At 41.6% G+C, this 23,210-nt stretch overlaps 1 protein-coding gene across 1 annotated transcript; it reads left to right on the top strand.

The window, feature by feature from the left end:
• Positions 1-3,879: 3,879 nt before the first annotated feature.
• Positions 3,880-22,830, top strand: Aar2 (AAR2 splicing factor). The gene is made up of 4 exons (XM_010639996.1): positions 3,880-3,934; positions 7,215-8,024; positions 12,672-12,901; positions 22,184-22,830. The coding sequence occupies exons 2-4, from the start codon at positions 7,268-7,270 to the stop codon at positions 22,349-22,351; spliced, it is 1,155 nt and encodes a 384-aa protein (XP_010638298.1). The 5' UTR covers positions 3,880-3,934; positions 7,215-7,267; the 3' UTR covers positions 22,352-22,830.
• Positions 22,831-23,210: the final 380 nt, after the last annotated feature.

The following is a 23,210-nucleotide window of genomic DNA, read 5'->3' as shown; positions in this document are numbered from 1 at the left end:
AGACTGGCGTGTCCAGCTGTCACTGAACAATTATGACAGACAAGCTAAGGAGCAGCAGCACAGGGACAAGAACAGCCAGTCAGATTGTGGTTTGCAGCTGCCAGTCTCTGGCTGTATAATCCTTCTCTGAATCTCAAATATTCTTTTTCGTAGATTGGGAATGCTGATAACTAGTTACCAAGAAAAAGTACCCAAGTGGACTGTCTTGTGGATTTTGGTATTGCCTAGCTATTACCAGATGCCCTGCCTGAATCTGGGCCCATCCATCATTAAGAGTACAAGAAAAACCTGTACAAATGGAAAAATGAGTTGATTCATAATTGGCCAAATTGAGAGAGAAACTAGTCCACCTCCATTAAATGCACAGAAGTGCTTCAATTTATGCTACCGACCGTAGGGCAGCATACACGGGATTTCACGAGGAGATACAGGTTCTCTGAAAGGTGGGAGCAGGTTCGGCGATGACAGTCAGACAAAAGCACTCAACACCGAGGTGAAGTTTGCCAATGCTGCTGCAATTTTATTTCTAACTCCAGGTGTTTATATACTAGTTTCAAGGGCACACCACAAGAGTGATTCCAGTCACAGGCAGGTGTAAGATAGACAATAGTACTGTAAAAATTAAGACCACAAGGTGAAGGTAAGACCACACCTATATACCATCACAAAAGCTAAGACCATTAAGTCAAGGTAAGACCACACCTATACGCAGTCAGAAGGGGAAGTTTGTAAGACAAAGGACTGGTGTTAGCATGTCACCTTCAGGTTCACCTTCAGGACTTCACAGTCCGGGGCTCAGGGTCAGCACTTTGGCCGCCCGTCCTCTTGTGCCTCAATATCTCCACATCTCTGGGAACATCTAATTGTTCCTAACCTTTCCTGGTCCCAGAATACAATTCTACAGATAATGAACAAATAGTAATAAAGACAAAATAGAACAGAATTATAGATGAACCCAATGTCCCCAAACTGCAGGCAGAGAGGCCAGCTATTCTCTTCACGGCTGACTTTGCATGCGGTGTGTGCCAAGGACCTCCAGGAGGCTTAACCCCGTGGGGACGATACCTCTGGTCTGGTTTCTGCCAGGTGACCGGCATTGTCACACAGACTCTACTGGAGTGGTCGTGGCAAATTTATAGAGGGATTAGAACAAAAGCCAGGAGGGCTGGGGATTAGCTCAGTGGTGTCATGCCTGACTGGCAAGTGCAAAGTCCTGAGTTTGATCCACAGTATCCCTCCCCACAAAAAGCCAGGAAATATGCACATGTAGATTCATAGGCTTTGATCCATCACCATGCCCACAAGGCTTTTTCCCACCACCATGCCCAGAAAATGTTGAAAATTTAATTCTACTGCAACCCCCTTGGCACTAGGGCTAGGGGTAGAAGTGTCACTGGCTTGTGTGGGTCCTTGCATTAGTGATAATGCACGGAACTGAAACTGAGGCATTCAGTATAAATTTGTAGGGAATGGCTTTACCTGGAAAGAGAGAAAATGAACCCCGGTAAGGGGGCAGTTTAGACAAAAGTCAACCTGGGATTCTAAGAAAGGAAAATAAGAGAAAATATGGAAAGGGCTTCAGTTTGAGGAACTAAAGCGGGGCATAGGTCTGAAGTGGTGGATCAAACTGGTCAGCTCACAAAAGAATAGAGATCAGTTTTATAGGGTGCTATGGAGGGGCTAAAGTCTGGTTAGTCATTACCCAAGACCTAGTTTTGTAGCTCTGGAGGAGCCCTTAATGGCTTGAGGGTCAATTCACTTACCATGAGGTGATGGTCTCTGCTTGGGAACTGCTTCGGTCATGTGAGGCTCTGCTAGAATCCAATATAGGTTTACAGCAATGGAGACTTCCGGATGTAGCTCACTGTCCCTGTAAATTTCTTATCTTGATGTCCTCCATCTTGAAGGAGACTGAGGGAGGCTGGGCAAATTTAGAATGAATAAACCTTGTTTTGCCAACTTTTAGACAGACACTTCCTCAATGACTAATATGTTTATATGCAGAGCTGAGAAGGGATTTGATTCAGAGTTTTAAAAAATGAAGGTAAATCTTTGTTTGTAATTTCCTATTGGGCACTGTAAGCACAAGTGAAGAGACATAATTTTTAGGAAAAACCACTTTTAAGTCCCCATCAGCCTCAGAAGAAAACATTAATGATTCTTTTAATGAGGCATAAGATAAGGGCCCAGGAGTTTACCTTCTATCCCTATGGTGGTCTCTAACTACCAAAAATGCTACGGTTTTATTTTTATTTTATTGTTTAGACAGGGTCTCACTAAATTGCTCAGACTGGGCTCAAACTTGCTGTCCTTTTGCATCAGCCTCACAGATTTTTGGGATTACATGCATGCACCAGCATGAACCACTACAAATCCTAATCTTTAAAGATCCATCTCAACTTCTTGGTTTCATAATCAGCTCTTACAACTACTTAAGACAATTCCTTGAAGTAAATTATTAATATATATCCCCTACTGGCTGTGCTTCTTTGTTGGATCCCTGACTGATACAACTGATATACAGGAAAAGGTATAACAACTCCCACCTCTGAGATGTCAAATACACTGAATTCATGTTTCCTGAAATTGAAGAATGAATTCTAAGGAACAATGGAGGTAAGAGTAGGAAAAATTGCTGTGGATTTAGCTGAGTGGTGCTGCCACCCGCCTCACAAGTGCGAGGACCTGAGTTTGATCCCCAGTACAGGAAAAAAAAAAAAAAAGAGAGAGAGAGAATAGGAAAATTTTATTGAGAGATGTAGCTCCTGAAAACAGGAGGAGACCCAAAAGTGAATTACCACAGCCTAATTCTCTGAGAAATTTTAATAGAGCAAAATCAGGAGATGGGTAGAATGTGGGTCTAAATTATGATCAACCTATAGGATTACAAGTATAGCTACTTAGCTAATATTTCCTAATAGGGAAGCGGGTCACAGGGCAAGGGTACATGGAAAGAACAAAGGCATTTTTAGGAAGAGATGGGTCCAGATGCTCTGATCACTCACCTGAGCAATTGATATCCATTAGGACTTTGTTGGAACAGGTGATAATAATATAATTCCAAGTTACTGCATATCTCCTAAGGGAGGCATGTGGGCTTGGCCACTGCATCTTTATCTTGAGGCCTAATCTTCAGATGGGCCTACAGCCATAATAATGTCTTTATTTTTTCTGCTGATTTCCTTGACATCCTAGTCCCTTTCTGACTGTATATTAATTTCTATCTAAAGTTAGCTCCCCATAATACAGCCACCTAGGACAGGGCTAGGCCCACAATTAGAAGCCATTTGTGAATACATATTACTACCATTAACTGATGCATAACATACGCAGTGAGATGATTTTGTGCTAGGCTCCAGGGAAACAATGCAGAGCAAGACAGGCAGCTTCCCCAAACTCAGGTATGTTTAGAAAAGACACTAGGTGATCAAGGCCAGAGGGACTGATGCAATTGCCCTTGATATTGAGATCCACTGGCTCCTTCCCGGGTGGGGACTGGGTTTCAGGAGCTTTCACCAAGATTTGAGTGTGACTAGAAAGCTACAATTGAGTGATATGGGGCCAGCTCTGACACTGTGACTCAGACTGGCTAAGAACCAAAATTAAGAGCCTGACTGTGGGTATTGGGTAGTCATGATGTGGCCCATGTGTCAATGATCTAGGAATGCTTGAGACCAAATGACTACGGCTGGTGGATATGTTTCTGGAAGGGAATATAAAAGGTAATAGTTTAATTAAAGTTGTTGTCCACATTGAGGAGGTAAAATGAGAAGCTCATAGTAGCAGCAATTGACCCAGCGGGACCTGTAGGTACGGACCTTTCCTTCCGCGACCGAGGTCTCCGCGGGACTTCTCTCACTGTTGCTCCCATCCGGCGCCACAGGGGCAGGACTTCCGGTCCGTTTCCGCGGTACCCGAGTGAAGGGTGAAGGAGGTGAGTGGGGCCTGCTGGCCTCTTTTTTTTTTTCTTCTGATTTCCATTTGCGTGTGGCCAGGCTACCCTCTTTTTGGTTTGGAATCGCGGAGTATCCTGAACTAGGCCACGTTGCCAGTACGGCAGCGTATAGGTCTGGGGTCTGGTAGTGAGTGGGTCGTGGTGTCTCTGGAGACACTGTCACCAGGACTTCCCGGGGCGCATGGAGTAGCTTCTTTCTTTTTTCTTTTCTTTCTTTCTTTCTTTTTTTCTTTCTTTCTTTCTTTTTTTTTTCTAGCTGTACAGCTTGGGGCCCAGATACCTTAGCTGCGCCCGACCTGGTTTTTCCCGTACTCTGTGCGGGACTTTGGGTAAGGTCTTACCCCAAGCTGAGCTTTGTTTCTTGCCTACAAAATGCATATTATGTTTTAATTAACTGTTTACTAAGAGGCTGACGTGTGCTAGGGATACAGAGAGACTCAAGTCTCTTGGTGACAAATTTCAATCAAACATGTAAAATTGTAACCGTATAATTCAAGTGGAAAGGTACAAGGTACACACCCTGAGTGTATCACACTGAGTTCAAGGAAGCTTTATTGGGGAGGTGAATAATGAGGTGAGATCATAAAAATGATTTAAGGAAGTGCGGTGGGAAGAGTTTTCTCCAATTTGAGGGCCTAAGAGAGGCTAGCGGGGCTGGAATAGAGTTTTCGAGGTTGGAGGGAGGGAGTGTGGCGTGAAACAAGCTTGAGGGACTGCCAAGAGCTAGACCATGAATGAGGACTTAGATCATGGCAAGAATTTTGGTTTCCCCAGAGCCACATTGGAAGCCACTCAAGAGGGTAAGTGTGGGTGGTGGTATGATTAGATTGGCATTTCGAAAAGGTCATTCTTTTTTCTTTTATTATTATTTTTTTTTCCTTTTTTTTTTGGTATTGGGGATTGAACTCGGGTTCTTGCGCTTGCAAGGCAGGCCACTGAACCGCTGAGCTAAATCCCCAGCCCTGAAAAGGTCATTCTCTCTGTTGGGTAGAGAATGGATTAAGGGGCCAACACTTTCTGTGTGAGAGATGATAGTTTGGATTAGGGAGGTGGTGGAGGGTGTGATTAGATGTGACTTCCTGCATTCTAGGGCCGTGAGGAAGATTGGGACGCAGCAGAGACCTATACACATTCGGTAAATCTTTTTCCAGCTCTCCTAGTGCCAGGTCATGTACCAGCTGCTGGATATATAATGAAAAGAATGGAAGAGTGGTAGTGTTTAGAATTAAAGAAGTATCTCATCGAAGAGCATTAGAGACACACCAGGGAAGATGGCTAACTGATGAGCAATCATTCTATATGGAAATTCTGTTCATTCAGCAGATGTTTGCTAATTACTCTCTGAATTCCAAGTTATGTACAGGGAGAGAAAAGATACAAATATTTTATTTATTTCTTACCAGTGTGTATTTGTCATACACATTGATCACATTCATCATAAGGACTTTGTACCTATCCATAATATATCTTAAATCTTTTTTTCCCCATTCCCTTCCCCTTCCTTCATCCTTTCTTCCTCTCCCCATTTACAAAGCTTTGTTTCCATTTTTTCCTTCCATTCTCTTTTTTCCCTTTTTCCTCCCCGCCCTTGTTCCCCTTCCCACTTAAACATGTTCTTCCTACTTCCAAATAGAAGATACACATATTTAGAATAGTGTCTTTCAAACTTTTTGGACTGTTACCTACAGTAACATACATTTTATGTTATGACCAGATGTTCATACAGATACACAGAGTTTCAGAAAATAATACCTATCCCTGGGCTAGAAGTGTAGCCCAGGGGTAGAGCGCTTACTTAGCTTACTGGGTCAAATCCTCAGTGCCACAAAAACAAAACAAGCAACAAATATGTGTGACGCGTTGTGATATTTAAAAAATTATGTTATTTTTTTGTAAAAGAAGTAATCCTGGCCAGAACCTTCTAAATTGATCCCTTAACCCATTAATAAGTTGTAATTTACAGTTTAATTTAGATAGTCACTTGTAGTGATTTTTGGATAAAATAGTCTCCTGACACTTTTGCAAAAGTATTTATTGATCTTTCCACAGTTTTGTTAAAGTAAGAAGAGTAAAAAGAAACAGTCGGTTATTCTGTTTGTGAAATTCTGAGGTCTTATTTCTATAGCTAAATTAAAAATGTCTGGATGGCAGTAATTGTCTTATTCTGTGGATGTTTCTTTTGAGACCCAGCAAAGATTATAGCATAGAACTCATGAATATTTGTGGAATTGAATAAGGTCTTTGATTGGTTTAAACAAGTACATATTGTAACTATTTTTACAAATACCATGAGGCAGTGTCTGCCGACAGAGATTATCAGTGTTTCTTCATGGGAATTTGAGAAGTAGGCAAAATAAGTGTTCTAAAGTCTTTCTCCTTTAAATACTGATCCTAGCCCTGCTATGAGTTCATTCTGAGTAAATGGTTCACAACTGCCAATGATTGTGGCTGTCTGAGAAGTCGTTTCACTTCCTACAGTTTGGTTTTGTAAAGAAAGGGAGATTTATGGTTGAAAAGTTTTCCACTCAAACCTTTGGTAAGTTTTAGATGCTGGTGGAAAACTGGATATATATTTGATTTAACTATCCTTCTCCAATTTTTGGTACTCTCCACTGATAAATTCTGGGCAGAAGGGTACCTTTAGATGATTTTGGAGTAGTTATTGTTCAGAATGAATCATGCAGGCTTTTTCCACCCTCGTTCTCTGTTGTGAGAGACTTCTGAGAGTAGATCCTAAGAGTGACCAATAGAAAGAACACTGACATGAAGGGACAGGAACACAGACTTAAATTTGGGCCTTCTGTTTTTTTGCACTTACCATTTTTATTTAATTGCTGTCTTTCTAGCTGTGAAGTGAGTGTTCTTGCTCCAAAACACAAAATTCCTCTTTTCTCTGATCCTCATTTTTCTTATTATAAAACAGATGCAGGATTGTCATGAGGATTAAGGGGGGTAATAATGTCAGGGGTCTGATTCAACATCTGGCACTTAGAGAATGCTCAGCAAATGCAGCAACCTTCCCCAAGTTTTGATAAAAGAAATAAATTTATTTATTTATTTATTTTTGTGGTACCTGGGGATGAGCCCAGGGTAAGCTACATTTCCAGCATGTTTGTTTGTTTGTTTGTTTGAGACAGGGTCTCATTGAGTCACCAGGCTGGGCTCAAATTGAATCCTTCCTGTCTGAGTCTCCTACAGTGTTGGAATTACAGGTATGTACCACCTTGTTCAGCATCTGATTAACATTTCTTTCTCTCAGCTTTTTCAGAAGACAAGAAGGATTCTCCTTTTGGGTCACCTACCATTGGCCCCATGGCTGCCATGCAGATGGACCCTGACCTAGCCAAGCACCTCTTCTTTGAAGGGGCCACTGTGGTCATCCTGAATGTGCCCAGGGGGACAGAGTTTGGCATTGACTATAACTCCTGGGAGGTAGGACCCAAGTTCCGGGGTGTGAAGATGATCCCACCAGGTGTCCACTTTCTTCACTACAGTTCGGTGGACAAAGCCAATCCTACGGATGTGGGTCCTCGTATGGGCTTCTTTCTTAGCTTGCAGCAGCGAGGGCTGACAGTCCTGCGCTGGAATGCTCTCCGGGAAGAGGTAGACTTGTCTCCAGCCCCAGAAGCTGAAGTGGAAGCTATGAGGGCCAATCTCCAGGAGCTGGACCAGTTTCTGGGACCTTACCCATATGCCACACTCAAGAAATGGATCTCACTCACCAATTTTGTCAGTGAGGCCACAATGGAGAGGCTGCAGCCTGAAAGCCGGCAGATCTGTGCCTTCTCAGATGTGCTGCCTGTACGACCCATGAAGCACACCAAGGACCGGGTGGGGCAGAATCTACCCCTCTGTGGCACTGAGTGCAAAAGTTATCAGGAGGGCCTAGCTCGACTGCCTGAGATGAAGCCCAGAGCTGGGACAGAGATCCGCTTCTCAGAGCTACCCACACAGATGTTCCCAGCAGGTGCTACACCAGCAGAGATTACCAGGCACAGCATGGACTTGAGCTATGCACTGGAGACTGTGCTCAGCAAGCAGTTCCCCAGTAGCCCCCAGGATGTGCTCGGTGAGAAGGAATGGGAGTTTTTGGGGATGGGCCAGGGGGGTGATGTTAGTAGAGTAGTTTCTGTTGGGTTTTTTTTCTTTGGGTAGTAGGGTGTTTTAGATGCATTTAGTCGAATGATTCCCAAATCTGGCTAGGAGGCAGGCTCAACCAGTATACTTCTTAAAGATATTAATGAGTGTTTACCCTTACCCTTGGAAAATCTGAATCATATCTGTAGAGGAGCTTCAGTAATTTATCTGGCTATCTAACCAATCAATAATCAAGCAGCCTGGGTGATCCCAGGGCATATACTTCTGTGGTTAGAAACCTCTGATATGGACAAGCCCTGCTGAAGAAAAGGATTTTATTCACACAGTGGTGGAACAGAGAGTAGAGCCCAGGACTCCTGGTTCCTAGGCTAGGTCTGTGTTCCAAGTACTCCCCACCTGCCCCCTCAGTTTGCTCCAGAATCTTAAGATGACTAGTTTACACCATCACAGTGATTTTTTTTTTTAGACAGGGGCTCACTGTGTAGTTCAGACTGCTCTGGAACTCACTGTGTAGCTCAGGCTGGTCTCAAACTCGCAGCTATCCTCCTGCTTCAGCCTCCCGAGTGCTGGGATTACAGGCGTGTGCCATCATGCCCAGCTCCACAGTGATTTTTATTTATTTATTTTGGGGGGCGGGGTTGAGACAGGTTCTCACTATGTAATTGAGACTGACCTGGAACTCACTATGTAGCCCAGGCTGGTCTCAAACTCACAGCATTCCTCCTGCCTCAGCCTCCTGAGTGCTGGGATTAAAGGTGTGTGCCACCACACCTGGCTCAGAGTGATTTTTAATTGTTATGGTTTTGTTTTGTTTTGTTTGGTATGGGGATCGAACTTGGGTTGTTGCATTTGTCAGGCAGGCGCTAGAACCACTGAGTTAAATCCCCGGCCCTAATTGTTATGGTTTTATTGTTGCTTTTCCTTCTTATTACAAAATAATAGATATTCACCATAGAAGAAAAAAATTAAAATTCACTCTAAATCCTACCACCTAGAAATAACCATTTTCACATTTGGTATATTTACTTTTATTTTTATTTTTTCCTATATATTTTCTGTATCTCATTTCATTCTTTTGTATACATTTTAGCCTTTTAAAAATTCATTTATATATTTATATACTATATGTATAACTTTTTTGAGACAGGTCTCACTGTATAGTTATGGCTTGCCTTGAATTCACTGTGTAGCCCAGGCTGTCCTTGAACTCATAGTGATCTCAGCCTCCCAAATGCTGGGATTATAGGTGTGCACCACCACACCTGGCTATATATGACTTTTATAAAGGATTAAAGTACACTATTTTGTAGTCTGCTCTAATACAAAAATTTCTTATGTCACTGAAACATATACCCCTTTTAGTGGCTCTTTGGTGTCCCATAGTTACTGTACCAGTTCTTTGTTGATGAACCTGCAGGAACCCCCTTTATTCCCGTTACAAATAGGATCTCCTGAACATCCTTTTGTGTACTGTACTTACACATACATGTAAGACTAGAACTGTTAAATCAGAGTATGTATGTTGTCAGGAGATTATTTTACATCCTTGCTGTTATTGGGAGGCTGTTGCCTATCACCTTTGATAACACTAAGCATGGTGTTTTAGCAAATGCTTGAATGACTGAAAATTGGCATCTCATTTCTATTTCAGTATTAGTGAGAGCAAATCTTTGTCATGTCTTCAATAGCTATGCACTTTTTTTTACAAACTATATAAATACTTTACATATTTTCCTATTTTAAGGATAGTGGAATATTTGAATACAGGACTTTTTATATCATTGGCTTAGTTAATGATATATGGGACCCTTTTTGTTGTTTTGTTTTGGTACCAGGGATCGAATTTGGGACCTTGCACTTGTGAGGCAGGCGGTGGCATCACTGAGCTAAATCCCTGGCTTTATATGGGACCTTTTAATGGGTGTCTTTTTTTTTTTTTTCGGTTTTTGAGACAGAGTCTCACTATGTAGTTCAGACTTCCCTGGAACTCACTGTGTAGCCCAGGTTGGTCTCGAACTCACAGCGATCCTCCTGCCTCAGCCTCCTGAGTGCTGGGATTACAGGCTGCACCACCACGCCCGGCTTAATGGGTGTCTGTTAGTGTTCCATAGTACATATTTTGATGTAAATAGCAACACTTGAAATCCTGGTTTAAGAATGAATAAAAATCCTGTTTTCTAACTCTTAAACTTGCAATTAAGCAAAATAATCTTGTGATTTCAATTTTAGAAAAGTTGGTGTGTTACCAGCTTTCCATTGTTGTGAAATTATAACTGAGAAGGTTAACTGAAAGGAGTAAAGATTTCATTGGCTCGTGGTTTCAGAGGTTTTGGTCCATGATCACTTAGCTTCATTGCTTCTGGGCCTGTAGTAGGCAGAACATTGTGACGGTAGCATGTCATAGAGTTGAAGCTGTTTACCTCATGGCAGTCCAGGAAATAAAGAGAGGGGAAGGGGCCAAGGAGTCCCAGGATTCCCTTCAAGTGCACATCCCCAGTGACACTAACTTCCTCCGACTGGGCCCCACCTCCTAAAATTTTCAGCACCTCCCAGTAGTGCCATTAGCTAGGGACCAAGCCTTTACTGCAAGTGTGGGGAACATTCAAGGTCCAAACTGTAATGGTCAGAAACGCACAAGTTTAAGTATCCTAAATGCAAAGAACAGGATAATGTTTAATTTTTGCAAACTAACCAGATAACTGCCAACTGGAGAAGTAAATTATTACACAAAGAAAATTTGGCTGAACTTTGAAATTTTGGTCAAACATCCAAAATATCTAGACCAGATAATGACTCACGCAAATCAGATGTGGTTCCACAAGCTTGGAACAGGCTAGTTTTCCTACATCTCTGGAGGTTTCAAATCAAATGCCACGCAATAAGGAGGCATTTGATGGTGTGCTAATCTGTTCTTTATGTGGCCCACATATATATATATACGTTGTTAAATTTACAGTCACCTTTGAAGCCAGAGAGGACATTTCTGACCAGTCACAGTATATCTGTGGCAACCAGAGACCCTGTTGCTTTCCCATGGACAGTGGCTTCTGGATCATGAGGCTTCTTTGAGACAGGCATCCAGTGTAAACTGAGATTAGTAACATTTTTAGTGCTGCTTTGTGCTGAGCATTCTAAATGTTTTACATGCATTATAGCAATTCATTTAATCTTTACTATAACTCTCAAATAAATTGAAATATATAAATTTTTTTAATTTTTATTTGTTTGTTTATTTATTTATTTGTTGTTGTTTTTTTTTTTTGTTTTTTGAGACATGGTCTCACTATGTAGTTGAGACTGACCTGGAACTCACTATGTAGCCCAGGCTGGTTTTGAACTCACAGTGGTCCTCCTGCCTCAGCCTCCCCACTGCTGGGATTACAGGCGTCTGCAACCACACCTGGCTTGAAATATAAATAGATTAAATAACTTGCCCAAGGTCACACAATTGTTAAGTAATAGAGCTAAGATTTGAATCCAAGCAGTTTGGCTCCAGATGCTCTTAGTTGTCAAGCTGCTTATATAGATTAAATCACAGAAATCTGATTTTAAAATAAGCTGGATGGCAGGATAGCCCTGGAGTAAGTACTCTTGAATTTTCTTGTTTGGGGAGGCTCTACAAGTGTTCCCATCCAGTAAGGAATCTATTTTATCTTTCTGCTGTTCACATTGTGAAAGACTTAGATATATATTATACACACACACACACACATACACACACACACACTACCATCTGTGATCACTTTGAGAATTTGCTTTTTGTTTGTTGTTGTTTTTTTCTCATTGAGTTTATTGGTACATTTTAGGTATACAGTACAGTTACATTCATCATTGGGATCTTGTACCTTTACATGACAGGTCTTGGTTCTCATTTTTTGCCCCTTGTCCCTACCCTCCGTTCACCCCCTCCTCCCCTCCCCATTTACAAACACTTTATTTCCATTTTTTTATTTTCTCATATTTTTTTCTCACTTTGAGAATTTGAACAGAGGACAGTGTGTCGTGTAGCATTTCCTTGACCCTGGAGCAGTCTTCTGAATCAGAATCACCTGAGAAGCTGTTAAAATTAAAAATCCCAGGGCCAGGGATTTAGCCCAGTGGTTCCGCCACCTGCCTCGCAAGTGCAAGGACCCGAGTTCAATCCCCGGTACCACACAAAAAAAAAATAATAAAAATAAAATAAAAATCCTGGCACCATCATCTCTTGTCATCTAAAATCCCTGAGGGTACTTGGACAGCTTTGCTTTTAACAAGCTCTCCTAGTAATTCTGGTGGGCGGTCGGTGTTGGGGTCCACTGAGCATATCAATGGACAAATTCTATAAACTGTTAAAATGCCAACCAAAAACTAATTTATCTGTTGTCTTGCAGTATGATTTTGTAGAAACTCAGAGCCGTGGTTTGGTCTTCCTGGCTTGAATTTAAAACAGTTCAGCGAACATTTACTGAGCACCTACTAGGTGTAAAATCCCATGCTAGGCTCTGCTGGAATAACAAAGATAAAAGGTCCCTGGTTCTGAGGCCAGTGGAATTGATGGCTCTGTGAAATATGTGGGGTTAAGTTTGCTGGCATCATGTTCTTCGGCCTCATGATCATTTCTCCTCCCTGTACCTTTCAGGTGAACTCCAGTTTGCCTTTGTGTGTTTCTTGCTGGGCAATGTATATGAGGCATTTGAGCACTGGAAGCGGCTCCTGAACCTCCTGTGCCGGTCAGAAGCAGCCATGGTGAAGCACCACACTCTGTACATCAACCTTATCTCCATCCTGTATCACCAGCTTGGTGAGATCCCTGCTGACTTCTTTGTGGACATTGTCTCCCAGGACAACTTCCTTACCAGCACCTTACAGGTGAGCAGTCTTCTGGCTGACACTCAAGTGAGTCAGAATGAAGCAAGGGTATGCAAGCCTTTCAGAAGAATTAGTTTTTTGTTTGTTGCTTCCATGACCCTAAGTTTTCTTAATTTCAATTACTAACCTTAAGGTGTTTCCTAGTTTTGTCTCCTACTCTGTTGTAACTTCCTCTATAGCAGAGACCCTCTCTCTGCACCACATGTTCTTTACCTCATCCTCAGAGGGTATAGCGGTGCGGGTATTTAGAATTTGAATCTCCTTCACCTGTTGGGGTTACTAAGTTGTCTTGGTCAGTTTTTCATTCCTATAATGAAATACCTGAGGCAGGCTACTTATAAAAAAAAAAAAGAGGTTTATTTATCTCAGAGTTCTGCAAGCTGAAAGTTCCAATCAGATAGCCTCATTGGTTTGGCCTCCAGAGCAGACCTTAACAACAGATCATATCATATCTTACGAGAGGAAGAGATCCCGCCTAGACAAAACCAGGGAGTCCAGGGCATGGCTGTCTTATTCTTTTATAACAATCCTCCCTCAAGAACTAACCCAGGGATCACATGAAAACTACATTAATACATTCACAATGGGGTATACAAGGTTCATAATTCACATGTCTCTGCTGGGCAGCTTGACCTACCCGTGATACATGCATGACTGTCCCATCGGTCAGCATTTTATTAATTTTATTAGTAAAAAAATTGATAAAAGTGATTAGATGTGTTTGTATCACCAGTGGTACAAGCTGCTCAATGGGATAGTCATGCATTTACCTTCAGTGGTTCAAGCTGGTGACAGTGTATTAATCCTTTCCAAGGGCACTGCTCCAGTGACCTAACAACCTTCTATTGGGTCCTTCTTTCAGTATCACTGCTCTGGGGACCAAGCTTCCAACACATGAACCATTAGTGGAGAAATTTTATCCGAACCTCAGCATCAGCTCAAAACAGTTTTTCTTTTCTCACTATAGCCATAAGTTGCTGCAACCCAATAGGGCAGAGTTTTGAAGCTTGTTATTCCCAGTGAAACATCTGCAGCTTCTTAGATCTCATTTAAGCATTAAAGAAACTTTGATTTCCTGTTCAAACAAAATGTGCCAGTTTCTGCAGAGATTCTCTGACAGAAAAAGCGAAATTTGCTTTTAACTTGGCAATTAAATTTTCATTATGAGTGGTAATTAGGGAAGAAGCTTCAAACAACTTGTAATCTTCATCCTGTTGTATTTCCTCCTTTGCAAACAGATTAGTTTCCTTTATACTTAGGACAGCTTCTTGTCACTCATATTTTGTAACTTTCTCAAGTATAGAAAAGACAAAAGCAGCTAGCTGTTTCCATACCTTTTCTCCCACAAGGTGCTCTTTTCCCTATGCGTTAGTCCCCCCATTGCCCCCCCACCCGGGCCAGGCCTGTTTCATACAGTGTGGCTCTTCCCTTACCTCCCTCTCTCATTTGGGGTAAGGGAAGAAACTAACATTCATTAAATGCCTCTGGGTACTAGGCACCATATTTATCACATTATATATGTTCCCTCATCTAATCTCTTGGAACCCTGTAAGGCAGTGGAGAGTATGAGACTGAGAAAGATTAAATCATTAAAAACCACATAGTAGAAGTCAGGATTTGTGCTTGTGCTTATGCCCCTGTATGCCAGAAACAGTGTGGCTATCCCAGAAAGGGTTCTTGATTGACTGGTGGAGACACCATGAGGGCCTTCTTTCTTGGAGATACAGAATGCTTTTCTGAAACTAAGGTGCTGTTGGAAGAGTGCTATGGGTAGGCTGACTTGAAACTCTAGCAGTTGAACTGGTGCTAGACCATAGGGATAAATCAGATGATGGCTGCACCTGGTGTAATCTGCTTCAGAAGAATATTAAACTACCCTTTTATTGGTTCTTGATGTAACAGAGAAATTAAATCTCTTTATTCTTCCTCTGTGTAGAACTCTGCTCCACCAGAGTTATTGGTTGTGGGTTGTAGAGCAGTATGAGGAAGGATCAGACTGCTGACTTGTCTCCAACAGTGACTACAGCCAAAAGGAGTGGTGCGTTCCCCCTTATATGAAATGGATACTGTTGCACCAGTATAGGAAAGAAAGCAGAAAAGGACCCAGCTGGATTGCTAGATATCCACGTGGGTTGTGCAAGAAAAAATTATTTTTTCAGAAAATTTGTTGTTATTTGGAAAAAATCGGGACAGAGGTCTGCCTTTTTTTTTTTTTTTTTGAGATAGGGTCTCACTATACAGTTCAGTATACCCTTGAATTCACTATGTAGTCCAGCAAGCTGGCCTCAAACTCACAGCAGTACTCCTGCCTCAACCTCCTGAGTGCTGGAATTACAAATATATTCACCATGCCCGGCAGGACGTATGCCTTTAAAAATACATCAAAAGGGCTGGGGATTTAGCCCAGTGGCACGATGCCTGCCCCACAAGTGCAAGGTCCTGAGTTTGATCCCCAGTACCAAAATATAAATATTTTTGAGCCTTTTTTATATATAACATTATACCAAAAGAGTTGAGGAATACACACAAGAGCCAGGGTTCTTGCCCTCAAGGGAATTGTTCAGCAAGTATTGACTGAGCCTCTGTTGTATACAAGGCTGTGGGGGTGGAATTGTGAGCAAGACAGAATTCCTGAGTAGAACTTACATTTTGGTGGGAAACTAAATAGATGAATTAACCAAGTAATTCTATATAGTGTTCCGTGTTTGAGAAGGTAGTCCTGCCCCTGCATCATTACCCTAGCCCAGGCCTTTTGGTCTCGCCTAGACTGCATCAGAGTTTATTAGCCCTCATGCTTACCTTAGTCCATCCGCATTCCATACCTGAGTTGTTCCAAAATGTAGCACTAATCGTGTTTCTCTGTGGCTCCTCACTGCCTAGGAAATTGAAAGCCCAAACACTGGTTCCAAGGCACATTCTGATCTGGCTCTTTTCCTGTTCTCCAGCTTCTCTTTCCATTCACTGTTTTACCATCAAACAAGTGTCAGTGGGCTCCTCACAGGTTCCCTTGAAGAAAGACCATACTATTTCATGCCTTCTTCTATTTGTTTTTTTAAGAGATGAGATCTTACTATGTTCTCCAGGCTGGCTTTGAACTTCTGGGCTCAATTGATTCTCTTGCCTCAGGCACCTGAGTATCTGGGATTTAGGCATGTGCCACAATGCCTAGACCTTCTTTTTTAATTGTAAAGAAGACATAAGAAATTTATTTTATCTTCTTATTAACAGATTTTTAAATGTTCAGTACAGTATTGTACTAACGTACAACTAATTGTACAACTCTGAGCATAAAGTTAACCAGAAGGTCTGTAGAACCTTTACACCTTACATAAGCAAAACTTTACATCTGAGTTTCATGCCTTCTGGATGGAACCTAATTTTTCCTCTACCTGGTGTGTACTTGTTCTTTCTACAACATGCCCTGTAGGTATCCCTCTCTGGGGCTGTCTCATCTCTCTCCCTCCTTTCCATACTTTTAACCTGCTGTATATTTATCACTAGTATATTGCATGAGTTTTGGTTTCTGAAATAAATATATTCTCTGCCTGACACCCCCACAAAGCCATGAGCTCCTTTAACACAAGGCCAGTCTTTTGTTCAACTGGTTATTTTCAACACCTAACCAAAGCCTAACACTTCTCTCATTTTGTGTTATTGGTTGTTTTTAGATGGAAAGAGTATTCCTGTGGCAGTATAAATAGTGAAGTCTGATTGAAGAGCATTAGAAACATCAAAGAGAGAGTGATTCATTCTGACTGGGATTGAGATTTGAGGGACAGAGGGTCACAAATGGCTTAACTGAAGGGGGACATTTGTCCATGAGCTTAAGGGATTATTGATGTTTTAAAAGGGACAATATGGACAAGGTTATTTAGAAACTTTTTTTTTAATGGAGAATCATACTGATGCCATGTTGGCAGTGAGAATCCAGTCCCCCGCATGGGGGCACTCACTCAGGGTGTTTGTGACTGAATGAATCAACCCATAAAAGTTTTCCTCACTAGCTGCCTGCTCTCACCCCAGGCAGGCAAATAAGTGGAGCTGCTTCCTTACTTAGGAGCTTAAACGGCTACTGCCCATGGAGAGGAACTGGTGTTTGTGTGTGTAAGCACTTAAAGACGTTAAAGACAGCTGCATTAGCATGGGTAAAATCAGCCCCATAATGGCCTCCGCTATTGTTTTTCAACTTTCCTACGTTAGGCACTTTTGAGTAGATGCCACTGATTTTTTACTGGATTTAGCTTGTATAAAAATTATTTGTTTCACAAAAATAGTTTTTCTTTTATTTAAAATAAATTAGGTCACTATAATTTGTTTAAAACCAGTGAAAGGATAATCTGAATTTAATAGTAATATGTTAGAAAGATTTACATACAAACTAAGGATTCTTATTGCTGATTGCATAGCACTTAGGCACAGTCACAAAACCTGTTTTTGTAGGGGGAGGTTCTTTTTTAGATATAGTAGTCTATAGATGATTTCCAGCTTTGTGTCTTGCCAATATTCTAAATGCCAATGTCCATCTTTAACTCTTAAGGAAAACACTGACTCTGATAATGATTTCTGTAGCAATTTTCTAACACCAAGTGTGATAAATTTACCTATTGCTCGTATACCTCCTATTATCAGCTATTGCTTGCATGCTCACTTAGCCCTCACAATAATGCTAGAAGTTAGTTTATAATCCCATTGTACAGATGAGGATAGAGTTCAAACATTTCTGCCCATGATCACAGAGCAGCCTGTGGTGGACTCTTATGTATAACTAGAGCCCCAGGTAAAATACTGCAGATTCTTTAAATTTACCTTAGACAACAGGATTTTTACCTTCCTTGCCATCATTGGAAAGTGACAGTTTTAAGCCGGGTGTGGTGGTGCATGCCTGTAATCCCAGCACTCGGGAGGCTGAGTCAGGAGGATCACTGTGAGGATGAGACCAGCCTGGGCTACATAGTGAGTTCCAGTTCAGTCTCAACTACATAGTGAGACCCTGTCTCAAAAAAACAAACAAACAAAAAAAAGAAAGTGATAGTCTTGATTTTAGCACCACTTTTTCAGATGAAAGTGGTAATAACACATTCTACTTCTGGTCAGTTTTATTCTAAGCCAAATTGGGAATTGAAAAAATTAGGAAATTTCTTCTTTTTCAATTAACCAAAAAATAGGATATGATAACATCAAAGCTACCTACCTTAATACTTTGAATTTCTCAAGGTAACATGACTGCACTCAATTTATTTAATTTAGGTTTAAAAAAAAAACTTTCACATTAATGACTAGGGTAATTTTAAATGTTATAATTGATTTAATGATTAAAGTGTTGATACTTTTTTTTAATATTTGAAGAAAAACACCTAATGGGCATGCTTATTTTAGATAAATGCATTTGTTTGAAAATGTGACCATTCTATTTCAAAGGTATTTTAAAAATATCTAGGATTAACCTGCCAAAATTAAGATGATTCATACCTCACAGATGTTGGAAAATGTTTATTTGATTTCACCTTAGTGAATCAAATAGCAAGATTATTGCTAAGTTTTCTAAGGAAGGCAAAAGTTAACCTGAAAATAGCAAAATCAGAATAAATTGTTGTTGGGAAACTAAGTATGTTTAAAGTATCTTTTCTGATTTATTTTTTAAAGTATCTAGTTTGTGCCACTGTAGGATCAAAAATAAATCAGAGATGCTAGGGGATGGGGTAGGGGGAGGCTTTGGCTGCCAAGGGCCAGCACCAAGGCGTTTTTCTGGAATAACCAAACTGTTCTAAATCCCAATTGTAGTGATAGCCACACAAATCTACATGGGCCTCGAGACTCAACTAAATTCCAAAAGAATGCTGAACATACATATCATGTGGTGGTTGTATAGCAATGTATAGTTGTTCAGATGAATTAACACTTAACAGTGAGTGAATTTAACTTTGTGCAGACTATACCTCAGTGAAGTTTTGTTGTTTTTTTTTTTAATAAACCTGGTTGTGCCCTGGGTCCTAGAGGCCTGCAGAGGACACTTGGAGAGAAGCACGTGCACATTGCAGGTCCCTGTCCCCCCACCGCCGCCACCACACACACAAAGCAGTGCTGAAAATTAAATATCAAGAATGTGTTTAGTCTTCATCAAAACAAAGCACAATCTTTTGGGGGAAAGGATTAAATTGAGATAGATATGCCTACGTGGACTGGGCCTTGCTCAGTGTTTAGCACGGCATGATGCAGCACACCTAGCATCCTTGTCTGTACAATGGGAGTAGTAATTTCCTGTCCTTCTGCCTGCCAGGTTTGTAGAAATATTAAATGGACAAGTTCTTTAAAAAAGACAAAACACTTTTCAAATTAGAAGCTGCAGTTTTAAAACTAAAGCTTTCTATTGTACCCACTTCTAGTTGATTCTACTCTCGGGCATATCTCGAGGTGTGTGGAGAAGGTGGATGATGATTGAGGCCAGCTTGTTCCAGCCCCCCACTTCTGGCCATTGCTAAATGCAAGACAACCTGTGTCTCATTCTTAGCATTCAGTGAACATCCTTTGGGTTCTAACTCTCTGCCAGGTCCTGAGTGATGTATTATGTGGGGCACATTGATAATTAAGCCTGTTCCCTACTCTTGCAGGCATACACCACCATGACACAAGTACAGTGTGAGAGCCTTGGGCACAGTACTAGGAGAATAGAGGTTGGAACATTTCATTTCAGCTTGGGCTTTTCCATAAGCCACGTCACAAGGGGGTATCATGGGAGCCAGTGGCAGTCAGGGTCTGGTACACAAGCCACCACCTCCACAGGATGAGCCTTTTCTCTCCAGCACCATCACATAATTATTGATAAATTATTTGGTGCCTCTGACAGACTGTGGAGAGGTGGGAGGAGGGACATTTTGTTCCTAAAAGCAGCTCTAAAGATGCCGCAAACCTTTGTCAAGTCAGATCTCCTGGAGGCATGGTGTTCTTCCATGGTGATCTGCAGGCCAGCTGGCATAAGGTAATGTGAATCAAAGAGCTGCTGCTTCTGCCCTCATGTCCATGCCTTTGGGGTCCTGTGGGGCAGCAGGTGGCAGTATGGAAAAGACCATTCTTTTCCTTTTGGATGCCTTTGATTTAGCCATTTCATACCTCTCATCCTCCATGTCCTTAAAATACATATTCTAGAGCCAGGGATGTAGCTCAGCAGCACAGGGCCTGCCTGGCAAGCGTGAGGTCTGATGAGGATACGGTTGGATATGCTGAAGCTTCTTTGAGACCAGTAAGACAGTGTAAGGAGTAGTGGGTTTGCTGTTATTTTTAGAGGGAATTGAGATCCAGAACCGTCTGGAATGGGCTATTAGATGTGGAGAAAATTGTTCTTTTCCCCTGCCCATGTTTGTATTAGATAAAACTAAATTCATGAAAACATTAGAATAAGAGATGAAGGGCCAGGGATTTAGCTCAGTGGCATTGTGCCTGCCTCAAAAGAGCAAGGTCCCAAGTTCCCCATTACCAAAAAAAAAAACAAACTAAAAACCAAAACAAAGAAGAGATGAATGTTTAGAATCTGTGAAGAACTGATACAACTCAACAAAACAGTCCTATTTTTTAAATGGTCAAAGGAAACTGTATTTTGCCAAAGAAATGTATAGCTTACAAATGGCCAGTAAAAGATGCACATTAAAGATGCTCACTGATCATTAAGAAAATGCAGATTAGCCGGGTGCGGTGGTGCACGCCTGTAATCCCAGCACTTGGGAGGCTGAGGCAGGAGGATCACTGAATCTTTTTTTTTTTTTTGTACCGGGGATTGAACTGGGGTCCTTGCACTTGCAAAGCAGGCCACTGAACCACTGAGCTAAATCCCCAGCCGAATCACTGAATTTGAGACCAGCCTGGGCTACATAGTGAGTTCCAGGTCAGTCTCAACTACGTAATGAGACCCTGTCTCAAAAAACAAAACCAAACCAAAGAGAAAATGCAAATCAAAACTACATTGAAATACAAAGTCACACCCATTAGAGCAGCTAGCTATTAACAAAAACAAAAAACAGAAAATCACCAATGTTAGCCAGGATATAGAGAAATCAGAATCCAAAAAAATATGAGAAAATGGAAATAAAGTGTTTGTAAATGGGGAGGGGAGGAGGGAGTGAAGGGAGGGCAGGGACAAGGGGAAAAAATGAGAACCAAGATCTGTCATGTAAAGGTACAAGATCCCAATGATGAATGTAACTGTACTGTATACCTAAAATGTACCAATAAACTCAATTAAAAAAAAAAATCAGAATCCTTGTGCCCTGCTGCTGGGAATGTCATATAGTACAGCTGCTGTGGAAAACAGTGTGGCAGTTAAAAACTAAATATAGAATTAGCATATGATCCAGCAGTTCCCTCCAAGGTCTATACCAAAAAAAAAAAATTTTTTTTAAAGTAGAGACTTAAGTACTGTATTTGTACAGCCATATTCATGGCAACTTTATTCACTATACCTGAAATGTAGAAATAACTCAAATGACCATCAAGGGATGAAAAGACAAATAAAATGTACATATATACAATGGACTATTATTCAAATTGGAAAGGAATGAAATTCTAATATGTACTGTAACACAGGTGAACCTTGAAGACAGCAGTTACCAGGGGCTGGGGGAAGAGAAAATAGAGATTTAGTGTTTAATGGGTACAGAGTTTCAGTTGGGAAAGATGAAAAAGTTCTGTGGATGGCTGGTGGTAATGGTTGCATGACAGTGTATGTGTACTTAATGCCACAGAACTGTACACTTAAAAAGGTTTAGAAAAAATTATTTGAATGTTAAGTACATGTGTTTTACTACAATTTAAACAATGATAGCATTCTTTAAACTAAACATCAAAGATAGCTTTTAAGTCAGATGGAAGCATCAAACTGGCAGTCCCTAACCCATTTAGAAAATTAGAACAGCAATTCAGCCTCATTAGCCAAGGGCCTCGGTGTGTTCTTCGTCCCAGCTAGTGCAGTTGCTGGTTCCTCTGAGTTACTGCCCAGGTGCTTCATAGACACTCCTCCACCCCCCAGGAATGGAACAGTGGTGGTGGTCCCACTGGCCGTATTCTCCAAGGGTACCTCTGTCCAGCATAGTAATTTTCCATTCCAGCTCTGTTCCAGCATCTTAGCTGGGTTTGGACCTTCTTTCGTGGGGGCAGGGGGATACGGCAGGTGTCCTGGGCCTGTGCCACCAGCAACTGATCAGCTGCCCCAGAGAGCTGAACACCAGGAGGAAATTTCCACAGCTTTCTTGGTCCCTCTGTTCTCAGGAATGACTTACTCTCTGTTCTCTGTAGGTTTTTTTTTCTTCAGCCTGCAGCATTGCTGTGGATCCCACCCTGAGGAAGAAAGCTGAAAAGTTCCAAGCCCATCTGACCAAGAAGTTTCGGTGGGACTTTGCCTCAGAGCCTGAGGACTGTGCCCCAGTGGTGGTGGAGCTCCCCGAAGGCATCGAAACTGGCTAACTCTGCAAACACACGAGCTGTGAGAGGCCCCTTCCCACTGAATGCAGCCCTGGCCTCTCCATTCATCTGCTCTTATCCTGGACTCTCCAAGGCAGCAGTCTTGCCAGGTTCTGCAAAGATGGAGCCAGAATTCCCTCCTTCACCAGTAAATAAATCCCTTCATCAGAAAAGACGCTATACCTATGCTAAAAGCACATTTGTGGGTTCTCTGTTCGCCCAGTCCTTGCTAAGCTGACAAGCTTTTACAGAATCTCCTATGACAGACCTGCCTTGGCAGCATCGTCATTTCTGACAAGAAGTAGAAGTGAAAGTCCAAGAGAACTGATCTCTTGTTCTACAGGATGCTTAAAAAACAAGAAACCCTGGATTGTCTTGGGAGTCTGAGATATCAGTGGGTGATTTTTTTGGAAGTTAAATGTAGGTTCACAGGGGAAGTGAAAGGTCCCAAGTTCAATCCCCTATACAAAAAAAAAAAAAAACAAAAAAAACGGAAAACGAGCTTCAGTTTCTACCTTCCCCTGGCTGAATGGGAGTCTGATAGAAAACAGGTAGTAAGCCTTGCCTGGGAAGTGGGTGACAAGGGGTATGGTTGGTTGGGTCCACTTTAGCTTTCTCCTCCTAAATCCCCTTGTCCTGTTCAGAGGCTCCAGTCTTTAATTTCCCAAAACTGGAGCGGCCCTTGATTTCAGAGATCCTCCTGCTGTTATCATCAGTTGCATTCCAAAGCCTCAGACACAGAGCAACTTGGCACCCCTCCCATGTGCCCCAATTCCTCACAAGAACTACCATGACTGTTTCTGATGACCTGGAGATACAACAATAAAAAGAAGAGTTCTTGTCCCAAGCAGGCTTCACCCCA

This window comes from Fukomys damarensis, unplaced genomic scaffold, assembly GCF_012274545.1.
Source record: "Fukomys damarensis isolate Sample0158 unplaced genomic scaffold, DMR_v1.0_HiC HiC_scaffold_22, whole genome shotgun sequence".
Lineage (NCBI taxonomy): Eukaryota > Metazoa > Chordata > Mammalia > Rodentia > Bathyergidae > Fukomys > Fukomys damarensis.
The sequence above is the reverse complement of the archived record's forward strand: the minus strand, read 5'-3'. Positions and strand labels throughout refer to the sequence as shown.

Excerpts from the sequence above, each read along its gene's own strand:
- Aar2 (XM_010639996.1), top strand. The coding sequence starts at position 7,268 with ATGGCTGCCATGCAGATGGACCCTGACCTAGCCAAGCACCTCTTCTTT. Across the intron at positions 8,025-12,671 it reads TAGCCCCCAGGATGTGCTCG|GTGAACTCCAGTTTGCCTTT; the intron begins GTGAGAAGGAAT and ends TGTACCTTTCAG. Across the intron at positions 12,902-22,183 it reads TCCTTACCAGCACCTTACAG|GTTTTTTTTTCTTCAGCCTG; the intron begins GTGAGCAGTCTT and ends TGTTCTCTGTAG.